Genomic DNA, 25,079 nt, shown 5'->3' on the forward strand with positions numbered 1-25,079 from the left:
ATTTTTTATTATTTAAAGCATTTATATAGCTATCCATAGTTTTGTCTTTAGACTTTATTAGCAGGGGTTATCTAGGGATTTTAGTGTTTTGCTACAAGTAATTTATGTATCAGAGTTTGGGAAACTTTCTAAAATTAAGATTATTTTTTTTAAAAAATGGACTTTTGGTTAAAAAGTAAAATCTAGTATCTAACATTAATCCCTCATTTCTATAGTATCAAAATATTCATACTTTGCATAGAAAATAGTTTATTTTCTGTTGAAAATAGTTCAGAAATTTCTCCTCCATTTGTGGAGCAGTGCAAATACCATCTAAATACAAACTACGTAGATACAGTTCAACAATGCTTCTCACCATAGTTGTATTATAACTCATTAGAAGTGCCATTAAAATTTAGGGTGGTTCTACAGATTGTGCTTTCTATAATTTTATAACCTAATGCACTGGAAGATGTTTTCACTCTCAAATGGTAACTTCAAATTTATATAACGTTTTTTTTAAAAAAAATATTGTGAAAGGGGCATAGTTGAGGTTTTTTCTCTATGCATCATAAAGTTTTTCTCTGCGCTATTTTTTACTGTATACCGTGTGCAAAATTAAACACTGATTTCCAGTTCATATTTTATTCTTAATAAACCCATGAACCTGATAATATAATCATGAAAATCATTTATCAAACAAGAATAGAAACATTCCCTTAATAATTATTATTTTTCTTAGCCACCAGAAAGACAGATCATGGTTGGAATATGTTCTATGGCAAAAAAATCAAAATCAAAACCAATGAATGAAATCCTTGAACGGCTTTCCCTGTTTAAATATATCACAGTGGTAATATTTGAAGAAGATGTCATTTTGAATGAAGCAGTAGAAAACTGGCCTTTATGTGATTGTCTCATTTCTTTTCATTCTAAAGGTGATTGCTCTTTATTCGGAACAATGTAAACATTTCAGCACTATGAAAATTTCAGCTACAATTTTGAGAATTTTTAATAATATTGAATGGTGTTATTGAAATCTGTCTTACATTGAACTGTATTTAAAGAATAATGTATTGGAATTATCTAGTGGTATGTAAGAATAGGTGGAGTCCAGTGTTTCAAAATAAATACAGTACTGACTGATTGATATTATTACAGAAAAATGTCATCGGTCCACTTTACACAAGATAAAAATACTTAACCTTGGAAACAATTTATGTCAAACTATGCTAATGCTAATTTTGGAAGGCAGTACATGGTGCATGGTAGCATGTATATAACAAAACTTTTTGAGCCTTTAAATTGATTTAAATTAATTTTTCTTCTATTCTCAATTTTCCCATTATTTTGTTGTTTTGCTATTTTAAAAATGTTGGAATTCTAATGAATGCTTAATCTCATTAATGTTTTGTCAGAAATAGGTCCAATTCAGTGAAACTTACTTTAAATGATTGTAATGTTATTTTCTCCTTGACTTTAAAAAAAATATCTTAATAAAATACCAGATTGCTGATTTATTGTTATATTTAAATTGATAGTTAACTGATGTAGGATACCTGATGTTTCAGTTGAACAAAATAGGGTAAACAAAAAAGGAAAGTTTTAAAATGGGATGGATGAAACTAATCCGAGTAATTATATAGATGAAGGAATTTAAAATAATTTCTAAACTTATCTAAAATAAATCAATTATGAAAGTATCAGCTGTAATTCTTACGCATTTAAGAACTATGTAAAAATTAAATATACATGTTCTTTGCTACATTTTCTTTAGGATTTCCACTGGACAAAGCAGTTGCCTATTCTAAACTCAGGAATCCATTTGTTATTAATGATTTGAATATGCAGTATCATATACAAGACAGGTAAATAAATAACTCTGCTTCCTAGATGTAAATGCCTGTTATGGTATTTTAGCAATAGCAATAGTACTTAGACTTATATACCACTCCACAGTGCTTTACAGCCCTCTCTAAGTGGTTTACAGAGTCAGCATATTGCCGCCAACAATCTGAGATCTCATTTTACCAACCTCGGAAGGATGGAAGGCAGTCAATCTTGAGCCAGTGAAGATTGAACTGCCAAACTGCTGGCAGTTGGCAATCATCAGAATTAGCTTGCAATACGGCATGGCATTCTAGTCAGTACACCATCATGGCTCTTTTCCCTTGCATTTTGTTAACTACCAACCTGCAAGTGTGTCTCTAGTGCAGAGGTCCCCAATCTTTTGGGCACCAGGGACCAGTTCTGTGAAGAGAGGTTTTTCCACGGACCGGAGGGTGCGTGATTTTGTGTTCTGCCTGCATCTTGTGGATGGGTCTTTGCGGACCGGTTGCTGGCATGCCGCAAAATGTTTAATTTTCAAGTTTACATTTTTCATAGTATGTATTTTGTTCATCTTTATTATATTTTATTAACATGTCGCTCATTTTTCTCAATGATCTCTAGTGTTTTTAAATGATTCCTCCTCTCCTTTTTTCTTTTGATTGTACACATTCAAACTAATTCCCTTGTCAAGTCCATATCACTGTGGTTATTATCAGCATCAAGCTGTTGCAGATGAAATACAGATCTTAAATGTATGTTCTCCATGGTAGCAGTTTCTGGATTGATAATTTCATTTTCTAGACTGCAGCAATTATAACCTTCAGTGAGAATTTGATATCAATAATGCTAACCTGAAGAAATAAGTGCTCAAATTCAGTTGTACAATTATCCTCTAATCCAGGGGTGTCATTGAGGGCTGCATCAGCATTGCAGTTGCCCTCAGGGGGCTGGGTGGGTATGGCCAGGGTGGGCATGGCCTACGGGGCGGGCGTGGATAGAGTGCGTATGGCCTACTGGGTGGGCATGGCCAACTCTACATCGTTCGCATCAAGGGTGCCTATGGAGGCCGGAGTGGGACAGATCTGAGGGTCTCTGGCAGAAGGAGGGTCTCTGGGCCAGGGCCATGGCAGTGGGGGCCGTTCCCTTACTGTTTCTAGGATGGCTTCGCGGGCCACATGAAACCACTTCGCGGGCCGGATCTGGCCCCCGGGCCTTGTGTTTGACATGTCTGCTGATTGTACTGCACCAAAATGCACAGTAACTTGGGAGAGGAGGCTTTTGTCCTAATTCCCACCGTCTTCTTTTTTTCCTCTTGTGCAAATAGGCGCATGTAATACTTTAAAACTGAATTAGAAATGTACTGTGTCTAGGACTATAGGTTCTATCTACATTTTGTTCCAGCTCCCATTTTTAACACTGTAACTTTCTAATTAGATGTTTGTTGCAACTTTACACAAAATTTTCTGACTATCCTGTGATTTTAATTAGGAATTATTAAAAGTTATTTCCATGTTTTTTGCCAGTAGTTGCAATGTTTTGTGGGATATATTATTTCTTTTCAGGAGAGAGGTTTATGGCATCCTTAAAGATGAAGGCATTTTACTTCCTCGTTATGCAGTCCTAAACAGGGATCCAAACAATCCCCAAGGTAATTATTATATTGGCATTTCAAAGGACTTCTCTACAAACAGTTCTTGTCTGTTTACTAAAATGTTATTTTTCTATAGTAATTTACTTTATACATAGATAGATAGATAGATAGATAGATAGATAGATAGATAGATAGACAGACAGACTTACTAAACAAGCTATTTCAGAAAACTTTAGAAGGAGATGCTTTTTGTCAAAATGATTCATATTCTATGGGTATATTCTTTGATCCTTCTTTTACATAGGCTAAACTTTAGTTAGGGAAAATTGCTTCCATTGCTCTTTTTATATCCTTCATGTTCAGTTTCCTGTAATAGCTAGGATCAAATACAGAAAATATAAGTTTTGGTGTAAATATTGCTAGAATTTTTGTTTTTAGGCACTCATTTATTTTGGCCCTCAACAGTCTTAATGGTTTGTTTGTTTGTTTGTTTGTTTGTCTGCCTGCAAGTAGCCTTCATTTCAGTTAAAATGTTACAGCTTCCCATAGAATACTTTAAGGCAATGTAGCCACAAGTAGCTGCATTTTATCCACAACACGCACAACTACATTATAGTCAAAAGCCCACTGCATTTTATCTATAGCCTCTTCCATATGAACAATGAGGTTGCAAATCAAACGTATGGTTTGTTTTTAGATTATCATATCATTCAGCCTTGATGTTCCTTTTAAATGTAACAAGAGAGGGAACCCATGGCTTCTTCTGATTTTCCTTTTCTGGCTTGTGGCCAAAAAAGCTATCACTGTATTCAAACAACATAGCAATCTAAAAGTAGTCAGTAGATAGTGTGTCCATGTTGTTGCTGGACAGATAAATCTTTTGGCACACTGATATCCAAATGTGTTCTACGTGAAGTAAAGTTAGGCAGTGCAGGCAATTTAGTTTATTCTGTCTGCTTTTTTAAATATTCTATTCTTTCTAATCTTGCCCTTCCATTGCTCTTCTGTTCCATTTACTACTGTGCATCATTTCTAGGGCTATTCATGCTTTCAAAATTATTTGGAAAGCATGCTTTTGTTTGCACAGCAACAGTATCATAGCATCTCAGCAAAATAACAGTATCTTTTTTCAGAGATCTCTGAAATTCTGAAAAAAGAGATATGGCTGATTTAATGAGTTACTGCATCATAGCCCATGAAGAATCAGCTAAGCTTCAATAAATGCTCAACAGATCCCATTACCATTTTCTTCCATAACCTCCCTGTTTTGCTTTTTAAAGCACTTCCTCCAATTCTTCCTCAACTCATTCTGATTTGCCTCTCCTTCCCAGGCATCACCATGATCCTATTTCTGTCCCAGACTGGCTTTTTCAGTATTCATTTTTTTCTACCTTGTGACTTCCCACTTACTTTTTGTTTGCTTAATTTCTATGGTAATGATAATAACAGCACACTTTAAAGCTTTGAACAAATATTTCTTTGCACTAGGAAATTGATTTATGATAATAACTAAGGAAACAGAGTAAAAAGATAATCTGAACATACATTTATTACTTTATTCCTGTATGGTCTTGACATACAAGGCCTCAATAGGAAAAAAATGTTTGCTTCTCTCTGACTTAGTATGTTGAGTTTTGAAGTTGCTGAAGTTCATGGGTTCAAATACATTTAGAGATTCTAGCCAGTTTTCTTGTGTCAATTTATAATGGAATTTTTATCTATGACTGAAGCCTGAAGTCTGCATTTATTTATGCTCCTTTTCCAGAATGCAGTTTGATTGAAGGAGAAGATCATGTGGAAGTGAATGGAGAAGTTTTCCAAAAGCCATTTGTGGAAAAACCAGTTAGTGCAGAGGACCACAATGTGTATATTTATTATCCAACATCTGCTGGTGGGGGAAGTCAGAGGCTCTTTCGGAAAGTAAGACTAATGTAAATTACACAAGAATAATCTAGTTTGCCCCTTCTTTTAAATATTCTGTGACGATGGTGGTCATGATTGGATTGAAAAGAATAGCATTCCATTCTGAGAGTTATCTTGTAAATTGCATTATCTGAAGAATTACAGGTAATTTGTATATCTATGTTTCATAATGAGGGATGGGATAGAATGAAGCCGAAATAAGTAAAAAAATACTGGATACAAAAAATAGCCACTAAATACCGCAAGATAGATTTGATCTGTAAAGAAGTGATTAGATTATAGTTTAGTTTAGATTTCATTTTGTATTCCCATCTTTCTGCTAAAAGAAATGTTATTGAACGTATTCCCCTTCCCACCATATAAGTAAAGAAAATATCAGGAATACCTCAATTATAGGAGTGATTCTCAACCTATGGTCCGCTGACCCCTGGAGGGCCATGGTGTCATCACAGGGGGGTCTGCGAAGGCTTGAAGAAATATTATGATTTAAATCTTGAGTTAAGTTTTGGAGGTCCATGGCCAGGGTCCATGGTTGCACAGGGTATTTAAAGGGTGTCCATGGTGAAGAAAAGGTTGAGAACCACTGAATTGGTAGTATTCCTATCAACACGATGAGTACTTTTTTGCCTTTCTCCCATAACAGGTTCAAGATGTAAAAATAAATTTTAAGTAAATTCTCTCTTCGTAACAGGACAGAATATGCTGTTTTCAACTTCTTTTCTTCATCTGAACATTTCCAAATGGTTTTTAATGATCCACCACTCCAAGGAACAGGGTTTCCTTGAATCTGAGCTAAAGAGGGAGGGGGTTTCTTTTTAAGAATAATGGTTTTGTTTTATTTTTTTAAAAAAATGAAATAAAAATAAAGGATAATGTTAATGATAGAGTAGAATATTTCTTATACTGTATGTAATGAAGCATGATATGAAAAGTCACGTACTATCACCAGTCAATCCAATAATACTGATAGAGGAGAATATTTGTAACATGGAGTTGAAATGAGGGTTCCTTGGAGCTCTGAGTCTGATTGTTTTCTTGCAGATGTTTCATTGCCCAAATCAAGTAGTAACATCATGAGTGCTAATAGGGAGTGGAGTTTGAACTCATGTCATACTCTAGTGGCCTTTCCTGTCATTCTTGGTGGGAGTGGTCTTGGTGATCCTTTCTTGGTCTGTTTACTGTTAGCGTGGTTGTGGTATTGTTTAATTCTTGATTGTTGGTCTGACGTTAATCTTGGTGTTAATCTCTGCTCATCTGAGAATTGATTGTTGGTAGGGAAGAAACAGCCAAGATCAGGGAGTGCTAAGGACCCCTCAATCCAATCCTAGGAATTTCTAAAAAAATTAAATAGTATCTGAGAACCTGCCTTTCATCCAAATAACCCCTCTGCTCTCATATCTATTGTTAAGCCACTTAAAATGCCATTCCTTCAATTAAAAAGATAAAACCAAAGTTAAGATTGAAAAGTGAGCAGTGACCTTTTTCAGAAGGAGAGATTAAAAAAATATCCTGTTCTATACATTTAGGATATTGCAGAAAACCTTTCTAAAAGAGGTGTTTTTTTCCAGTCCACGCAGGCAATGTATTTTCCTTTTTCCTTCATAGCTGTCACAGTATAGTATGGTAAGAACGTTGCATTTTATTTTTATAAACATTTATAAATATACAGTGTTACTTCAAAGCAATTTTTAAGAAAAAAATCTGTGAGTATTTTTAGCATAAAATAACATTGATCGCCATGTGTATTTCAGATTGGTAGCAGAAGCAGTGTTTACTCTCCTGAAAGCAACGTGAGAAAAACTGGTTCATATATCTATGAGGAATTCATGCCTACAGATGGTACTGATGTGAAGGTATAATTGCATATTTAGGTTTAATTTTGGAACAATCAAATGATTGAGGAATTTAGCAACCCTGTGAAACATTTAGTGTTGCTGAAATATTGCTGTAGTTAGATGTGAAACAATTGAATAATTTGTTTTCCTCAGTGAAAATTAATTGTTCTTAAAAAAATTAAATATATATTTTGAAGAGCATGAGAGTGCAAATGAAGTATGTCTTTTTGAAGTTGAAATACTTACATTTTTTCCTGTGTTGTACAGCTGCATTATAACCTGCTCCCAGCTTTTTAAAAATGATTTATTAAGGTTTAAAGGTAAAAGGTAAAGGTTCCCCCGCACATGCGTGCTAGTCGTTTCCGACTCTAGGGGCCGGTGCTCATCTCCGTTTCAAAGCCGAAGAGCCAGCGTTTGTCCGAGGACGTCTCAGTGGTCATGTGGCCGGCATGACTAGACGCCAAAGGCGCACAGAACGCTGTTACCTTCCCACCATAGTGGTCCCTATTTTTCTACTTGCATTTTTACGTGCTTTTGAACTGCTAGGTGGGCAGAAGCTGGGACGAGTAACAGGCGCTCACTCTGTTACGCGGCACTCGGGATTCGACCCGCCAAACTGCCGACCTTCTGATCGACAAGCTCAGCGTCCTAACCCACTGAGCCACCGCGTCCCTTTATTAAGGTTTATTATAGCATAAAACACAATGAAAATAAAGATTAAAAGGGAGGAGAACGCAGGATAAAAAAAGGAGAGAAAAAAAGATGTCCTTTCTATTATCAAATACTTTATAATACAGTAATCTAAGTGCATAAATATTATAAAATACTGTATAAATACAATAAGTGATTTGATAACTTTCTACACGGTTGCCTCTCTGAATTACTTATCTTTTTTCCATTTACTTGAATAATTTGTTTGTCTTGCTCTCTTTGGACATCTTTGGAACATAGATGTTTTATAAAGTGAATTGTTTAAATGTTCCAGAATAATTTTTGCAATCTCTGTTTGGCTTTGATGCCTTCAGTATTGCTTAGTCTTCTGTTCTTTAGTTCCTTCTTCTGATCAAAGAATTTTTTTAAAGGTATTTGTAGATTAGCTGGTATCTCCTGGCCAATCAGAATTCACTAAAATTGGAAAAGTTTCCTTCCCATAACATACAATCCAAACTTGCAAATTATAACTCGTTTTTTCCATATATTTTATTGATTTTTTTAAAAAACATAAATCACCTAATAGTTGATAAACAGTGTGTTTGGTGGGTTTATATTTGTAAAGAAAAATCATTAACAATTGGTTTCTATAATCCATAATCCACATAGTGCATTTAGTTGATTTCCCCTTTTCCCCAAGATGTCTTCTTTGCAAACCTTCAATTAATACAGTTCTTATTATTTTGATAAATAACAGTTACATATATTTTATTTTATTTTATTTATTTTAATTCCATTTATATCCCGCCCTTCTCCGAAGACTCAGGGCGGCTTACAAGCTTAGCAGTAGCCTTCATTCTATGTATATGCCAGCTTATTAGGGCTTTCACACACCCCCAAGCGGCATTATTACAAAGTCAGCTTATTGCCCCCAACAATCTGGGTCCTCATTTTACCTACCTCGGAAGGATGGAAGGCTGAGTCAACCTTGAGCCTGGTGGGATGCGAACCTGCACTAATTGCAGGCAGCTGGTGTTACTTAAGGAGGCATTAGCCCACTGCTCCACCAAGGCTCTTTTTTGCCTTTTTTACCAATATTCCTAGAAATAATGATCACATCAATATATTTCTTTTCTATGTAATCATTCTGGTTGCCTCATCTTATATCCCGTTACAGTCCTTATTTAGATTTGTATTTCCCATAAAGTTCAAAGTATTCATGCTGGTTAAGATTTTCTCAACAGTTAATTACATTTAAAGATTTAAATCCATTTTTCCCACATAAACCATCTCAACACTTTTACATTTCTTAAAGAATAAGTAAAAACAGTAAACAAAAGGAAAAGAGAGCAAGAGTAAAGAAACATAAAAGTAAAACACTACTTAATATATATATTCCTCATAATTTCTTATTCTTTTTAACCATAATTAAAAATATATTTAATCTTTAAATATTCCATTTAATGTGTTTAGTCATCTAATACTTTAACTCTTATTCAAAACATTTTTTTCTTTTTTGTACATTATAATTTCCCTAAATATCTAAAACATTTCCTTCATCTAAGCTATTTCAACAGTATTATATTACTTATATCAAAAAATAAAATAAAAAAGGGAAAGCATACAGTATTATTTAAGGAATTCATCCCTCTTAGAATGACATATGTATTCAGAATCTTTTCTATTTCTTTAACCATATTCAAACAAATGTTTCTTTTTTACATATTCTCTGGTAGATCAAATCATCTATTTTCTTAATTTTCACTTTAATCTTTTTCTTTTGACCAGTATTTTTTTTTTGATCAAAGTGTTTTGCTGAATCAAAACGTTTTGCCATATATTCATGATTGTTGCTGTAGGTATAAGAAGTAAATCGAATAAGTATCTTTATATGAAGCTTTTGCCTTTCCATGTTTCTTGAGAATCTTTTTCTTTTTCTCTTTCTTTGCTTCTCTTATCACTTCCTTTCTCTCTGATGTTTTCAACGTCTCTATATTCCATTTTATCCAATCTGGTTTTTTGTCCTCAGATTTATTTTGTAGTCTTAAGAGATGAGTTGTTTTTTCCATTTCTTGAAAAAATTTTCCCCACTAGTATTAAGTCATGTTTTCTTGCTTTGTTAAGTTTCATCTTTGAATCTCTATTTTCAATTTTATGTCCACTTATTTGTTTGTCTGCTCCTTCTCTGTTGTTTCCTGGAAGTTTTTTTTGTTCTAGAGTTAACTTAGAAATAGATTGATTTACATTTTCAAATTTATTTTGGATTTCTTTGTGATTTGAACTAATTGCAGTATACTATATATCTCCTCCTGAGAGGTATTTATGTTTTCTTGGTGTGTTCTATCTACATGTCTCTGATCCATGATGGCCAAAAGTTGAAAGTTTTCCTTCTTATTTGCAAATAGCTTTAGAGTCCTGGTAAAATAGATATTTGTAATCCAAAGAGTTCAAAAATTTTTTTCCTAAAGTTTATAATTCTCTCTTTGTCTGCAGCCCAGATTGTTGTCTCTCTCTTTTTGTCACAGCTGTTCTTTCTTATTAAAGCTTTGAAGGTCACAAACACAGATAAGCTTTTCCCAGGTTTTGGCAAGTTCTCTATGGAAATCATAATTGCCATAATCTTCATCCACCACTAGGTGTCAGCATCTATTTAGTTTTCAATATTTATTTATTTAATTGAACAATGGTCTTTAAAATGAGTCTTAACCATTCAACAATTTTAAACTTGTCCAAAGTTAAATTTTAGCTTTCAAGTTTATAAATTTATTTCACTACCATATATTTTGATCCTCCATGGAAATTTTAATTTGCCGCTTCTGTTAGTATAAGGGTGGGGCGGAAGTCCCCCTCCTTCACTTTCGGAGGTATTCTGCTTCTTGGGGATCTTTTCCAGGAAATTAAGTGTAGAATAGAAAAGGGAAAATCAGACCCCTCGCCCAGTTTCAAGCATGCTGTTTACTGTTGTGCCGCTTGGTTCTTTTGGACTTCGGTTGCAAGTAGCTTGGGCTGATCGGTGAAATACAGCCTTTCTCCTGTCAGGTTAGAAGGCTTTCCCCAAGATGAACAGAATGACCACCGTCATTTCAGAGTTGCTGGGGCACCCTTCTTTCTTCACCATCTCTCCGGGGCGGCTTGGACCCATTAGGATCTCTAGGCAGGATGAAAATTAGCTGGGGGGGTGCAGCGGTCCACAAGCCCGCGACCAGTCGCTACTGTGCAAGGCCGGAAATCTGCAAATTATAACTCTTAATGTCAGATAAAGTTGACAAATTCATGAAAACGACAACATAAAACACAACTTTTTAAATCCTTATATATCCTTATATTTCTCCATCAAATTTTTTTAAAAAATACTCCACACTTCCTTAATTTACTTTACCTCTGGTGACCATTCTCCTGTACAATGATCTCTCAAAAATGGCACAGATCTTCAAAAAGGAATAATAGGTTGTGACTGAATAGAGCCTCTTTTCACTTAGTAAATATAATCAATAAGGTGTTTAAGTGAAAGGCATGACCTATTGTCCGTTTGGCTACTTTTTTTTAACAAGAACATGATTGCAGCCCTGCCTCCCAGCAGAATGATTCACCTGGCTACTTCTGAATGCCGCTCCAGACTCTCATTGCTATATTTTTGGAGGGTGACTGTGGGACCCTCCCTAACCTAGGAGAGTTGTATATACTTAGGCAACTCAGTTCCCTACTTGTAAACAAGGCAACTCAGTTCCCTACTTGTAAACAAGCTTCGGTCTGGAAAGAGCTATCTAGACTGGTAAGCTGGCCACGTACACTAGAAGCCTCACTCCCACCTCTTTATTTTGCTTTGTGGTTTTCACCATCAATTTGCTTTAGCATTTCAAAAAGAGTTTTTATGCTAGTGTTCCTGAGCCCACTTTTCAGTGAATATGCACAGCCGTATTAAAAGTTGTTTATCAATTATTTCGATAGCATTGTTAGTTCCAGTTCTAAGAACATTTAGAAAAGAGCATTCTACTTTCCCATTCTTTAAAAGTACGACCTATTATATAATTTTAACATGGCACTTCTAAAATTACTTGAGAAAATTCATTCCTTTAAATGTAAATTATTTCTAGGGAATCTAATAAATTCCAGACTTAACCATCTTTAGGACAAATCAACTGAAATAAGTAGGATATAAGTTCCCGCCATTCATAACATTAAAGCATTGTAATCTGTTTCAGGATGATCAGTTAGCTAGTAGGTAAATGGTAGGACACAGTATAGGCTTTTAGCTAAGGGCTCTGGCAGTTTTATTTACATTCTAGTGCTTTTCAGTTTGTCTCCTTTTCACCATGGGAATGTAAAAGCATAAATTAGGAGACTTGGAGATGGAACTGGCTGTGAGGTGAAACTACACCTAATGCCATGTATTTAACCAAGAAGATTTTACTTTCTTTGTCTTTCCCTTTACTCTCAAATATAGGTGTACACTGTAGGTCCAGATTATGCACATGCAGAAGCACGTAAATCCCCTGCTTTGGATGGCAAGGTGGAGCGGGATAGTGAAGGCAAAGAAGTGAGGTATCCAGTGATACTTAATGCACGGGAAAAGCTAATAGCTTGGAAAGTATGCCTAGCTTTTAAGGTAACAAGACTACAATAACATTACATCTCAAAGCAAATTATTATTTCCTGAAATTATTGCCTATTCCAGGGGTCCAAACCATTTTCAGGTCTTGGATACTGTTGAATGATTTCACATGATGGACCAGATAACTCTTCCCCCCAAATGGTCAAAGTTCATGGAATTTAAAATGAGCATTCTAATCTCATAAGATAAGGCCATTAAAAAAATAATTGTTCAATTTACAAAGCAAGTGCTATTTTATGATATAGCAAACAGCTCAGCATTGGTACTATCATACTGCTGAACCCTGGCATCAAAAATGTGTAGAAACTCATTTTTGTTCTTTTTAATACAGAGGGTATCTCTTGCTTTTCAATTATTACTTTTTTCTGTGTTTGTTTCTCCTGCTTTGATCAGCTGAGAAAATCTATTAAGAAAATGTGTAACAAAGTCTCTTTACATCAACTTGGAGCAAGCCCCTACAAATAGATGTTTGGCATTTCTTAGAGCTGTTTGTACTGTTAACCTGTTTTATAAAGGTATTTTGGAATTTTAGAAAGAATAGGATAAGAATTTAGAAGAATGTTAAATTCAAAATGACATGTCTTTCCAAATGTTCCATTTAAGCATAGATTAAGACAGGATATAGATTTAAAGAGATATAAGAAAACAGAACACTATCCTGTGATATTTTAGATTATTAATATGTGGGATGTTTTGTTTCTGCTACATATAGTTACTGAGTTTTAAATGTCTATAGATAATATTTTGCACGTTTTGAGCATGTTGTTGCTTTCTCTGATAGCAAACAGTTTGTGGATTTGACTTGTTGCGCGCAAATGGGCAGTCCTACGTCTGTGATGTCAATGGCTTCAGTTTTGTGAAGAATTCTATGAAGTATTATGATGATTGCGCTAAAATCCTTGGGTAATAGTTTAAAGAATTTGAGTGGGCTCTGGGACACTATTATTGACCTATAAGGATATTTGATTTGACTCAAATTCCAGATTTTTCCATTTCCCATGTTTGTCATTTTTGTGCTATAAAACTTAACAAAAAATAATAATTTCCTAGTGATGCTTTGGGAGAACAACATTGGATAAGATCTCAGGAAGTTAGCCTTTTGAGAGATTTATCAAGATGTGCTTACTTTGTTCAAAAGTAGGTTTTACTGTTCAGGAGTTACTAGAAATTGACATATGTGTGTGTGTATATATATATATATGTGTGTATATATATATATGTGTGTATATATATATATATATATATATATATATATATATATATATATATGTATATGTATATGTATATGTATATGTATATGTATATGTATATGTATATATATATATATAGTGACAATTATACTAGCTATATAGAGCACATGAATGTCCTAGTTAAGAAACTTGCACATTTTTAGAAGTCTAGCTTTGAAAGTGATTTTTGTGGAATAAGGAACTTCCATAGTTTATAGTTTTTGGTTTCCTGACAGACTTCATAAATATGTTCTCACATCACCATTTTTAAGCAGAGTCTTAATCTGTTAAATGATAATGATTGCCTATTCTCAAAATTGTTCAGAGGAGTTTTCTTTACTGAAATGTAAAAAACCCTAATATGTTTAATTATTAAAATTATAGTTAGATATTGCTACAAATTATTCATTTCATAGTATATATTATTCAGATAAATGAAGACATTTTAATAAGTCATTTACTTTTCCCCTTTCAGAAATATTGTTATGAGAGAACTTGCTCCACAATTTCAGATCCCTTGGTCTATACCTTTGGAAGCAGAAGATATTCCTATTGTGCCAACCACCTCAGGAACAATGTAAGAAGAAAATACTTGCATAAAATTACCCCAAGATTTTTTTTCTTATCCATGTTAGGTTCTGTAAATATACATATTCCATAGATAGCAATTTGTCAGGCTCATGGAACCAAGAACAACAGAAGGACCTACTCAGAATAGTTTCTGAGTTTATTGCTCACCAACAGCCAGGAATCTTGACAGACTGAAGCACAATTTGCATAACTATTAGATAAACCTTGTGAAAGATTAGGGACGATTCTCTCTGGCTCCTTCCTGCATGCCAAAGATTCCAGGCTGATTTGCCTCTTTGGTCATTGGGAAAGATCCCCTCCTCATGCGACTCAGTACCATATTCCACCACATAACTATAGCAGAAGAGCTGAGCCTATCAAGTGGAAAGCTAGATATCTCCAGTCCTCTTGCCCCAGTTGGCCTGTGGACTTCACATTTTGGTTAAGCCTCTTGCTTTAGATTATGGGCTTGGTAATTCTCTTACAACTTGTACTGTTAAAAATGGCAAAAAAATTAAATGATGTTGATAATATAACCTGCCCCTGAGTGACATACAATCATCAGACTAGATGGTACAGTCTTTCATTTCATTCCCCCTATAGAAAATAAACTATTCTTACAGGAGATAAAATGAAATTTTGCTGGATATGTTCAGAATGTAGAGCATAAAGTTCTAAGCAAAAATAATAGATTCTAATGACAAAGTCATGAATGCAACCTGAAATCCTTGGCTTTTACTTATCATTTCAAAAGTAGTAGTTACTCATATTCCTCAGAGCTCAAGGCTGCTGAAGAGAAAAACAGAATACAAATATTTCCCCTATTCATAGTTTTTCAACTTTTTCTTCCTTTGTTAAAAAGGACTCTAAATTTTGCTATCTCCAGGTAAAAAGTAATTCACCGCCATACATGACCAAAAGCAATGCATCACTCAGAATAAATATTTACTATCTAATGCAAGGCTCACCCCTTGCTGTATCATGAACACAGACTTCTATTCATAAATGTGGTATTTTATGTTCAGGATTAAATTCTGCTACACTTGCAACAATTAAGAGTTTCTAACTCTAGATATCTTTCTTGAGTTCAGTGAAAATATTTTATTTTGAATGGACTTTAGATCTACTCCAAACAAATGCATTCAGACTTAAGACCTCCACCCACTTGCCCAGTGCCATATTGAGTTATCCCCAATTCCCATGCTTAACTTGTTGGAAGTAACCTTAACTTAAGTATGGGTGTTTTTCAGGAATATGAATTTCATAAATTCATAGAGTTGGAAGGGGGCATTTAAGTTGTTAGTCCTATCCCCCTGCTCAGTTTGGGAATCCAAAATAAAGCATCTATGATACTTGCAGTCTCTGCTTATAGTATATAGCATATAGTAAAGGCAAGCCCACCATTTTTCTGGATAATTATTCCATAGTAGTTGCTGTTTTATGGAAAAAGTTGCCATTCTCTTTATTCTAATTTAAGATGCTTAAATTGGATGCTTACTAAGTCTTTTTAGACTTTGTGTGTTGGTGGCTTCTACAAGTTTAGTATCAGTAAATCAGATTGTTTCATTTCAATAATAAATAGAAACATATAATCACATTCCTTATATATTTGCAGGATGGAGCTTAGATGTGTCATTGCTGTAATACGGCATGGAGATCGCACACCAAAGCAAAAAATGAAAATGGAAGTTAAACACCAAAAGTAAGCATCTGGTGATAAAAAGAATAGTGAAATAATTAAGTTGAATACTTTTTTGAAATTTAGGATTTGAGCTAAGAGGCGTTATACAACAAGTGTCTTCCACGTATGTTGGGACTGTTACTTCTGCTTGCAGACTTGGAATCCTCAGGATTATACTTTAAACATAACTGAGGGGCATTACATTGGGAAAAATCCTCCTAAGGATAGATTTCATCTATCATAAGATGAAATTCTTATGATATGAAAGTATGATTGGATACAACTGTGAAGTTTGTAGGGGTAAAGTGTATGGTCTAGGGCTGCTGGAGGAATTGATGGCATGAATAGAAGTGCCCCAAGGGATGGACTTTGTGGTTTGTGATGTGATTAAGACTCTTAAATCCAGAGATGGGCCAGTGAATTGGGGAGGAGGAGATTTGGGGTGTGTGTGTTAAGGATAGGGTAGAACACGTGTATGGTAATGGTTGAGGAAGGCATAGTGGGAGACCATGGGAGAGGGCTCACTTGAGAAATTTAACCCCTATGCTTAACCCCTATCATCAATTATATAGTATAAGTATCAGCTTTTATTTCTACCCATGGCTGACCAAGCAGTACTATGGAGATTCTGTCTCCATGTTTGGAAACTGTGGTCTGGATGAGGAAGGACAGGCTTCAACTCAACCCAGCATGCAGAGTGGCTCTGGTTTTAGAGCCTCCAAGATACAAGGTTTTCTATCTTTAGTTCTGGAGGGTATTGTAGTACCCCAAACAGATGCAGTGCTATTTGGCTGTCTTTCTGGGCAGTGTTTCCTGTTTGAGGAACAGGTGGCAGCTGCGGACAAGAGAGCTTTTGGTCAGCTTTGTGTTGTGCTCGACCTGTAACCGTTACTGGACTGAGGTGTTTTGTTCGCAATCATGCATACTATAGTTGCCTCCCAAATAGATTACCGCAAGGTTCTTAACATTGGGCTGCTCTTGAAGAAAATTAGAAACTGCTCTTGGTTCATAATGCAGCAGTCTGGACAATTATGTGTAGGGTCCAATCTGGGTTGGTCATCATGGGCTCCAGCAAGAGTCTAAAAGCTCAGAAGACAAAACCACTGGTCCCGGTGACCGATCCAGATTGGATCCTGCAACATTATCTTGGGACACGTATATTCGCCTTCATTTGCAATTATGTGTGCTCTTGACTGGTCCATGTTACACTTCTGTTCTATGAGACACATTGGTTGCCATCGTGCTTATGGGTTCACATAAAGGTGGTGATAGTTACCTATCAAATTCATAGCATGGGATGGGTTATTTGGGAGACCACGTCTCCCCAGTTGTGTTTACCTTTCTCATCAAATCTGGTGGAGAAAGCATGCTGCGACTCCTTTTTAAAGTGTTACATCTGGTGGGACCCAAGGAGAGACTGTTTTCTGTGGTGGCTCACACACTTTGGCTTATCATCCCTCAGTTTTGGCATAAATTAGCCCTAATCCTGTTTATTTTTTATAAGTCTTGGAAGAGTTGGCTATGCCATTGGGAATGGAGGTCAGAATGTGGCACAGCCTCTGGGATGGTTAAGCTGATTGTTATTTGTGATTTTTACCATGGCTGCTGATTATGTGCTTATGTTGTAACACTATGTTTTTAGTTGTTAAAAGTCATCATGACGAGATGGGCAGCCATATACATTGTAATAAATAAATATTTTTTAAGAAAATTGAACTTCTCTTCAAAAAATTATAAATATAAACCTTACTGAATTTTCATGTAATCCTAATTCTAGTATAAGATATTATTCAGCAAATACATTTTTTTTTGAAACGAATACCAGTTCTATCAATCAATTCATGGGAAGTTGATATTTCTGCCATTATCACCAGGTAATGCTGGAATCTGTATGTGATTATCTTGTGAAATAATTCAATCATTCCCTTTTTTTTTAAAAGATTTTTTGATCTTTTTGAAAAATGCAATGGATATAAATCTGGGAAGTTAAAGCTGAAGAAGCCAAGGCAGCTACAGGTAAGGTTTCTGTTTTCTAAAAAAAACCTTTGTTTTTCTTCTCTAGACACATGTTATTATCCATTTTTATGAACTACTTGTAAAATTGCCACTGTTTTCAGGAAGTACTTGATATTGCAAGACAGCTCCTAATTGAGCTAGGACAGAATAATGACTCTGAAATAGAAGAAAACAAATCTAAACTTGAGCAGTTAAAGACTGTATTGGAGATGTAAGTATTTTATTTCAATATTTTTGATGTAATAAAAACACATTTTAGGATGACTATGTAAAGATCATCTGGTGTTCTTCATAGCTAGATCTATAACTTTGGAACTAGTCAAATCTACCTTGTTAGATTAGTTGCTAAACTAAGCCTGATTCTGACTGTTGTTTTATTTGTCTGAAAGGAAGTAGGTTATATTAGATTCACTGAGAAGACAATAAAGAAAGCAGAATATTTTTTTTCTTCTAGTGTTTCTTTAAAGGATTGGAGTCAACCTCTTAATTTCATGATACCTTTCTTTTGAAACGATCGTGATATTTTCAAAAAGTGGGGCTCCCATTTCTATTTTGAACAAAATATACAAGTAATGTAAATCAGTGTTTCCCAACCTTGGTCACTTGAAAATGTGTGGACTTCAACTCCCAGAATTCCCTAGTCAGCTATGCTGAGTGGGGAATTCTGGGAGTTGAAGTCCACACATCTTCAAGTGGCCAAGGTTGGGAAACACTGATGTAAATAACTTGTTTGGGAGCGGTGCACTGGCCTAGAGGTGAAGCCACTTGCCTCCCACTCAGAAGTTTGAGAATTCAATCCTAGGCAGCGACAGATGTTTTTCTGCCAGGATGCAAAGAGAAAATATCTGTTGCGAACTCCGCTTAGGCGTCAGGAAGGGCATCCAGCCAGTAATCACTCAGCTCCATTCAGTCACTCTGACTCCACCCTGATAAAAGGAATTGCAGAGTCATAAAAATTTTAAAAAAATGTTTCAGAATGCAGAAGAGATCAGGACCTTTTTAGAGCAATCACGTCTTTTAGCAGACTTCCATGTGAGCAGAAAAACATGCTATGTTATTTATTAATGCAGCTGTATCTTTAATATGATTCCTTAAAGCAATAGCATCTGTTTGAAGCTGGTCTGTAGAAAGTTATGGCTGTTGTAAAGAGGTCCTGCACTCCCCCTCCCCATTTTAATTTAATATGAGATTTCTGCTGAATCTGCTCTACTTTCTAAGTCATATTATGCATATAATCCTCGATTTACAACCATTCATTTAATGACTGTTCAGAGTTATAACAGCACTGAAAAAAAGTAACTTATGACTGTTTTTTTTCAAACTTACAACCACTGCAGCATGATCAGAATTCAGACACTTGGTAACTGACTCATATTTATGACAGTTGCAGTGTCCCAGGATCATGTGATCACCTTTTATGACCTTTTTACAAGCAAAGTCAATGGGGAAGCCAGATTCATTTAACAACTGCAGTGATTCACTTAACTATGTCAAGAAAGGTAGTAAAATACGGCAAAATTCACTTAACAACAAAAAAATTGGGGTCAGTTGGGCTGTAAGTCAAGAACCACCTATACATATACAGATTACACTCATTGATTAAACTTCTTCTGCATGCATGCAATCTTTTTCTATGAGAACAGTTTATTTAAATTGTGTTAATTAATATTACATCATTAGAGGATGGACAGAAAATTATAATAGAAAAGTAATGTGTGTTACTGCTTTTCTTGAACTCTGCTAATAGTATAATACAATGAGCCAACAGATAAGCAAGAATTTTAGGTGTCAAAATGCATCCAAAAAACAGGTTTAGTTCATCCACAGATAGGCTTTTCCATGAATATATATATCGCGGGTGTTTGTATGTAGATCTTTGGTTATTCAGGTTTTTCCCCACATAGAATTGGAGGTATCAGGGCAACGTTTTGACGAAATCTCATCCGTCATCCTCAGGCTGGTGACTTCAGCTTCGTTCTTCTGGGAGAAGTGTGTGATAGTGGCTGTTTTTTCTTCTTTTTTAAACTGCCAGAGGGGGGGTGTTGTGTGGGTGGAGGCTTGGCTGTGTTCTGATGGGGTGGAGGTGTGTTTTGAATGGGGGCTGTGTTCTGATTGGGTGGGGATGTGTTTTGAGTGGATAATATAATATAATATATACAGCTGGACCAATGAGACAGCCTGTGGAGGAACGGGTTAAAATTTACATTAAATTATAAAGAGAATTTTTATAAAATGATGTATCATTGGTATGCAAGACTAGACTAGAATAAGTGCACGCATTGAAGAGCACAGGAACTCAGAAAGGGAGAACAAACTTCATCCCTGTTCCAACACTTTAAAGCCACTGGACACAAAATTGATTTTAAAAAAACCAGAACTATCGCCAAAATTGAACATTTTAACAACAGAATAATCAGAGAAGCCATCGAGATAGAAAAACGCCCCCAGAGCATGAACATACGAGATGATACCTCTCGCCTACCAGCCATTTGGAAACCCGCCTTGATTGACAGACGAGTCCCAACCAGCAAGAATGATACCAGACCCAAACTCATGATAACATCACATGACATCACCACCACACAACCATTCAAAAAGCAAATCAGAACCCACAATGATAATGACACACAACCACAAAACAGAAACCTAACTACAGCTGCAACATTAGCCACTTTAAACCCCTCCAAACCACACAATAAGCAAACTGACACCCACTATAAAAACATGGCACCACCACAAACATGGAGCCGAACAAAAGCAGTACAACTCACCAGTTCAGGTCCAAGGCTGGCAGCTGAGACCAGTCCATCCACTCAAAACACATTCCCACCCAATCAGAACACAGCCCCCATTCAAAACACACTCCCACCCAATCAGAACACAGCTAAGCCCCCACCCAATCAGAGCACACCTCCACCCCATCAGAACACAGCCAAGCCTCCACCCACAGAACACACCCCCTCTGGCAGTTTAAAAAAGAAGAAAAAACAGCCACTATCACACACTTCTCCCAGAAGAACGAAGCTGAAGTCACCAGCCTGAGGATGACGGATGAGATTTTATATATATTAAAGTACGTGTGAAATAAAAAATGGTAAAAATACAGGTTGGCTTATCTACATAAAATGCAGGTTGCCTTATCTGTGGGTGACACATTTTTCTTGGTATTTTGGTTAAAAATTTGAACAATAAACATGATTGCTTTCTCTCCAGACAGTGAAACACAGTTTATTGTATCTGTATTGCAGTATCCCATATTACCAACTCATCTGATTAGTTGTGTTTCTTTTACAGTATTATATCATTTATGCTATTCTTGTTGTTTTTAGGTATGGACATTTTTCTGGCATAAATCGCAAAGTACAACTGACATATCTTCCTCATGGTTGTCCTAAAACATCTAGTGAAGAAGAAGGTATTTTGGTTATTTTTAGGAACTAATTTGCATCAATTAGTTTATTTATTTAATCCTAGGAACACAGTTATACCTTTAGAGCTTTGTGAAATGTCAACAGGGTTAGAGCCAATCTGATTATTCTTTCAATTGATCAGTAGCTTATATTGAATTAGTATCAATACATTAATTCAGCTTATAATATTTTCTTTTCCATTTTGGTTAGAGTTAGGGCAACTTTATAGCCAAAATCCAATATTATCAAACTGCAGTTCTGAACAAATTTTGAACATAAGTAAAAAACATTCTTTTACTTGCCTGTATGTATTTAGATAACCGCAAACAAGAGCCATCTCTACTCTTAGTTCTCAAATGGGGAGGAGAATTGACACCTGCAGGTAGAGTTCAGGCAGAGGAACTAGGAAGAGCTTTCCGATGTATGTACCCAGGTGGACAAGGTAACTGATTTTTCTTTGTAACTGCTGGAAGTCTTATCTATGAAAAAAAAGATCTACAGAAGCAGATGAGAAACCTCATTGTTTTGCTTTGGTAGGTGACTATGCAGGATTTCCAGGATGTGGCCTACTTAGATTGCATAGTACCTATCGGCATGATCTCAAAATCTATGCATCTGATGAAGGAAGAGTTCAAATGACAGCTGCAGCTTTTGCAAAGGTAGTATAACAGTAGAAAATATGAAATGTTACTTGTGTATACGTTACTTGCAGGAAGAGTTCAGTTCTTCTGCATTTTATACACACACACACACACACACACACACACACACATATGATAACTTCTTCCATTTTCTCAATGCAAAATGGACTACTTCATCAGTACTTAATCAGCACCAACGTTTTTTCAGCCAGTTTGCATGAAATGTATAAATTGCTTCTTTATTGCATAGAAAAATATATTTTAGTATATTTTAGGAATTGCATGCAATTTGATACAAAAATAAATCTAAAAACTAAAAATTGCATGAATGTATTTCTCTGAGCCTAGTTAATTTGAGTCTAATTAGAAAGCAATTTTTTATTTGATTTATATCCCATATTTATTAGCAATACATTTTGAAATAAAATTAGATAATGAGTTGTAGACATTCTCAACCAGCCTTTCCCAAACTTGGAACTCACTAGACTCAAATTTTAATTCACACAAATCCTTTGCCAAAATTTCATAATGGATTGTGTAAGATGACATATGCATTTCTAGTTTGTGTGTGTGTGTGTTTGTGTCTGTTTTTTCTTCCCTATTTTCTCCACAAGAACCACCTTGTAAGGTGGATTGAGTTGAGAGAGTGTAATTGACTCAGTCACCCAGCCAGTTTCCACATCTAAAGGGAACACTAAAACTTACTGTGTCCCAGTTTATAGTCCAGCATCTGAGCCACTAACTAAACTGGCTCTCCTGTATGAACTAATTCATTTCAAAAACTCAATCTGTGATGGCCTATTCATAAATGCAAATTAATACTTGAACAACCAATCATCAAGTTCAGAAAATGCCTTTTGATCAAAATGAAGTGATTTAGAAGTAGGGGCCGGTGCTCACCTCCGTTTCAAAGCCGAAGAGCCAGTGTCCGAGGACGTCTTTGTGGTCATGTGGCCAGCATGACTAGACGCCAAAGGCGCATGGAACACTGTTACCTTCCCACCGTAGTGGTCACTATTTTTCTACTTGCATTTTTATGTGCTTTCGAACTGCTAGGTTGGCAGAAGCTGGGACGAGTAACAGGTGCTCACTCTGCTACGCGGCACTCGGGATTTGACCCGGCAAACTGCCGATCTTCTGATCGACAAGCTCAGCGTCCTTACCCACTGAGCCACCACGTCCCTTAGTTCATGCTATATGTTACCCCCAAACTTGACAATATTATTGTTTAGCACAATGTGTATACAATGTGTGTGACAGGTTGTCGAACAGAATTGTGATTGGGCTTTTTTTGTTTTGCTTAATGCTATTTTTATTGTGTAACACTTTATAAGTTTGCATGGTCTATAATAATAATAAATAAATAAATAAATAATAATAATAATAATAATAATAATAATAATAATAATAATAATAATAATAATATAGAGTTGGAAGGGACCTTGGATGTCTTCTAGCCCAATCCCTTGCTCAGGCAGGAAACCCTATACCAGACATGTCAAACCTGCAATGTCACGTGACGTTGCACAACGTATCAGTACAGTTTTGCCATTGCCAGCAATGGGGTGGGGGCGGCTTCCGGATGATGCGTCCAGCCTGCGGGCTGGCAGTTTGATACCCTTGCCCTATACCATTTCAGACAAAAGGTTGTCCAGTGACTTCTTAAAAACCTCCAATAAAATACATGGAGTATTGTTCCTCATTTTGGTAATCACATCCCAAACCCAATTTAGACAGTTGGTGGAGCAGTGGGGTAATGCCTCCTTAAGTAACACCAGCTGCCTGCAATTAGTGCAGGTTCGCATCCCACCAGGCTCAAGGTTGACTCAGCCTTCCATCCTTCCGAGGTAGGTAAAATGAGGACCCAGATTGTTGGGGGCAATTAAGCTGACTTTGTAATAATGCCGCTTGGGGTGTGTGTGAAAGCCCTAATAAGCAGGCATATACATAGAATGAAGGCTACTGCTAAGTTTGTAAGCCGCCCTGAGTCTTCGGAGAAGGGCGGGATATAAATGGAATTTAAAAAAAATAAAAATAAAATAAAAATGGTGCCCAAAAACAAAATAAAAATGATACGGAGCTGAAGCAAATGGTTCTATGACAAAATATAATGTTTATAGCTTAACTTACTAAAAAGATAAAATAGAAAAAGTTGTAAAGTTGTAAAATAAACCATAGTGTAGAAAAACTGAGTACGGTTTTTCCCCTATCATAATACAAGCTTAGAATCATCACATAAAAAGAAGAGATGAGAAATCTGTAATGAATTAAAATAATATTTCCTCACTGCAAATATAAATATAATTATAAATATATAAATATGATATTTGGTATCATATTGATGGGCTTGAATTTGGACAGCTTTAGAATTATTTATTTTATCTATATGTAAGTTGTAATGCAGTTCTTCTGTCAAATTCATAATGGATAAGACAATTACTTACACATTTTATATATTCTGTTTAGTTTGAGAGTTAATATATTTAATTCTATTCAGTAACTTTATTTTCCCCAGGGTTTGTTGGCATTGGAAGGGGAACTCACACCTATACTTGTGCAGATGGTCAAAAGTGCTAATATGAATGGTCTGTTGGACAGTGACAGTGACTCTCTTAGCAGTTGCCAACATCGGGTGAAGGCACGCCTTAATGAAATTCTCCAAAGAGATAGAGACTTTACTTCTGAAGACTATGAAAAGGTTAGAAAATACTCTACAGATGAATTAAAATTGTGAAAGATTTTACAGGAAAGGTAGTACAAGGCTAGTTGGAGGTATCTGTTGGACAAAATTGCTTTAATCCACTCCCAATTGCACACCAGGCTTTATACAGGTCTTGTGGGGTGCCTAGGTGCAGTCTTGCTATGTTACCCGATAGGAGTTTGAACCTGTTGGGCCTTATGAAATGGACAGATTTCTCATGAGTGCGAGTATGGCCATCTGTATATTAGATTCATGTCCCCAGGTTGCCTACATCCTAGGAGGAGACAGTTAGCCAAGACTTGGCTGTGATGAATTCTTCTTAAAGAAGAATTGGTTCATCCACTCAAGAAGCCATCCATAAGACCCATTTATACTAGACAATTTTTGTTCAGTCTCTAGCCCAGGGGTAG

The 25,079-nt window shown here is 35.8% G+C and overlaps 1 protein-coding gene across 3 annotated transcripts in view; it reads left to right on the forward strand.

Annotated features, from left to right (window-relative positions):
* Window positions 1-25,079, forward strand: part of PPIP5K2 (diphosphoinositol pentakisphosphate kinase 2) — a 65,021-nt gene that overhangs the window by 12,689 nt on the left and 27,253 nt on the right. For all 3 annotated transcript variants that reach the window (XM_081320260.1, XM_081320258.1, XM_081320259.1), the window contains exons 3-17: window positions 722-917; window positions 1,757-1,847; window positions 3,372-3,457; window positions 5,166-5,320; window positions 7,075-7,176; window positions 12,254-12,415; window positions 13,203-13,324; window positions 14,126-14,227; window positions 15,836-15,922; window positions 17,842-17,917; window positions 18,019-18,128; window positions 21,247-21,332; window positions 21,644-21,769; window positions 21,865-21,986; window positions 24,484-24,666. In XM_081320260.1, the coding sequence (XP_081176386.1) occupies window positions 722-917; window positions 1,757-1,847; window positions 3,372-3,457; window positions 5,166-5,320; window positions 7,075-7,176; window positions 12,254-12,415; window positions 13,203-13,324; window positions 14,126-14,227; window positions 15,836-15,922; window positions 17,842-17,917; window positions 18,019-18,128; window positions 21,247-21,332; window positions 21,644-21,769; window positions 21,865-21,986; window positions 24,484-24,666 (1,806 nt within the window). The remainder of the gene's footprint in view (window positions 1-721; window positions 918-1,756; window positions 1,848-3,371; window positions 3,458-5,165; window positions 5,321-7,074; window positions 7,177-12,253; window positions 12,416-13,202; window positions 13,325-14,125; window positions 14,228-15,835; window positions 15,923-17,841; window positions 17,918-18,018; window positions 18,129-21,246; window positions 21,333-21,643; window positions 21,770-21,864; window positions 21,987-24,483; window positions 24,667-25,079) is intronic.

The sequence above is a fragment of the Vipera berus genome (assembly GCF_964194415.1).
Source record: "Vipera berus genome assembly, chromosome: 2".
In the NCBI taxonomy this organism is placed as follows: Eukaryota; Metazoa; Chordata; class Lepidosauria; order Squamata; family Viperidae; genus Vipera; species Vipera berus.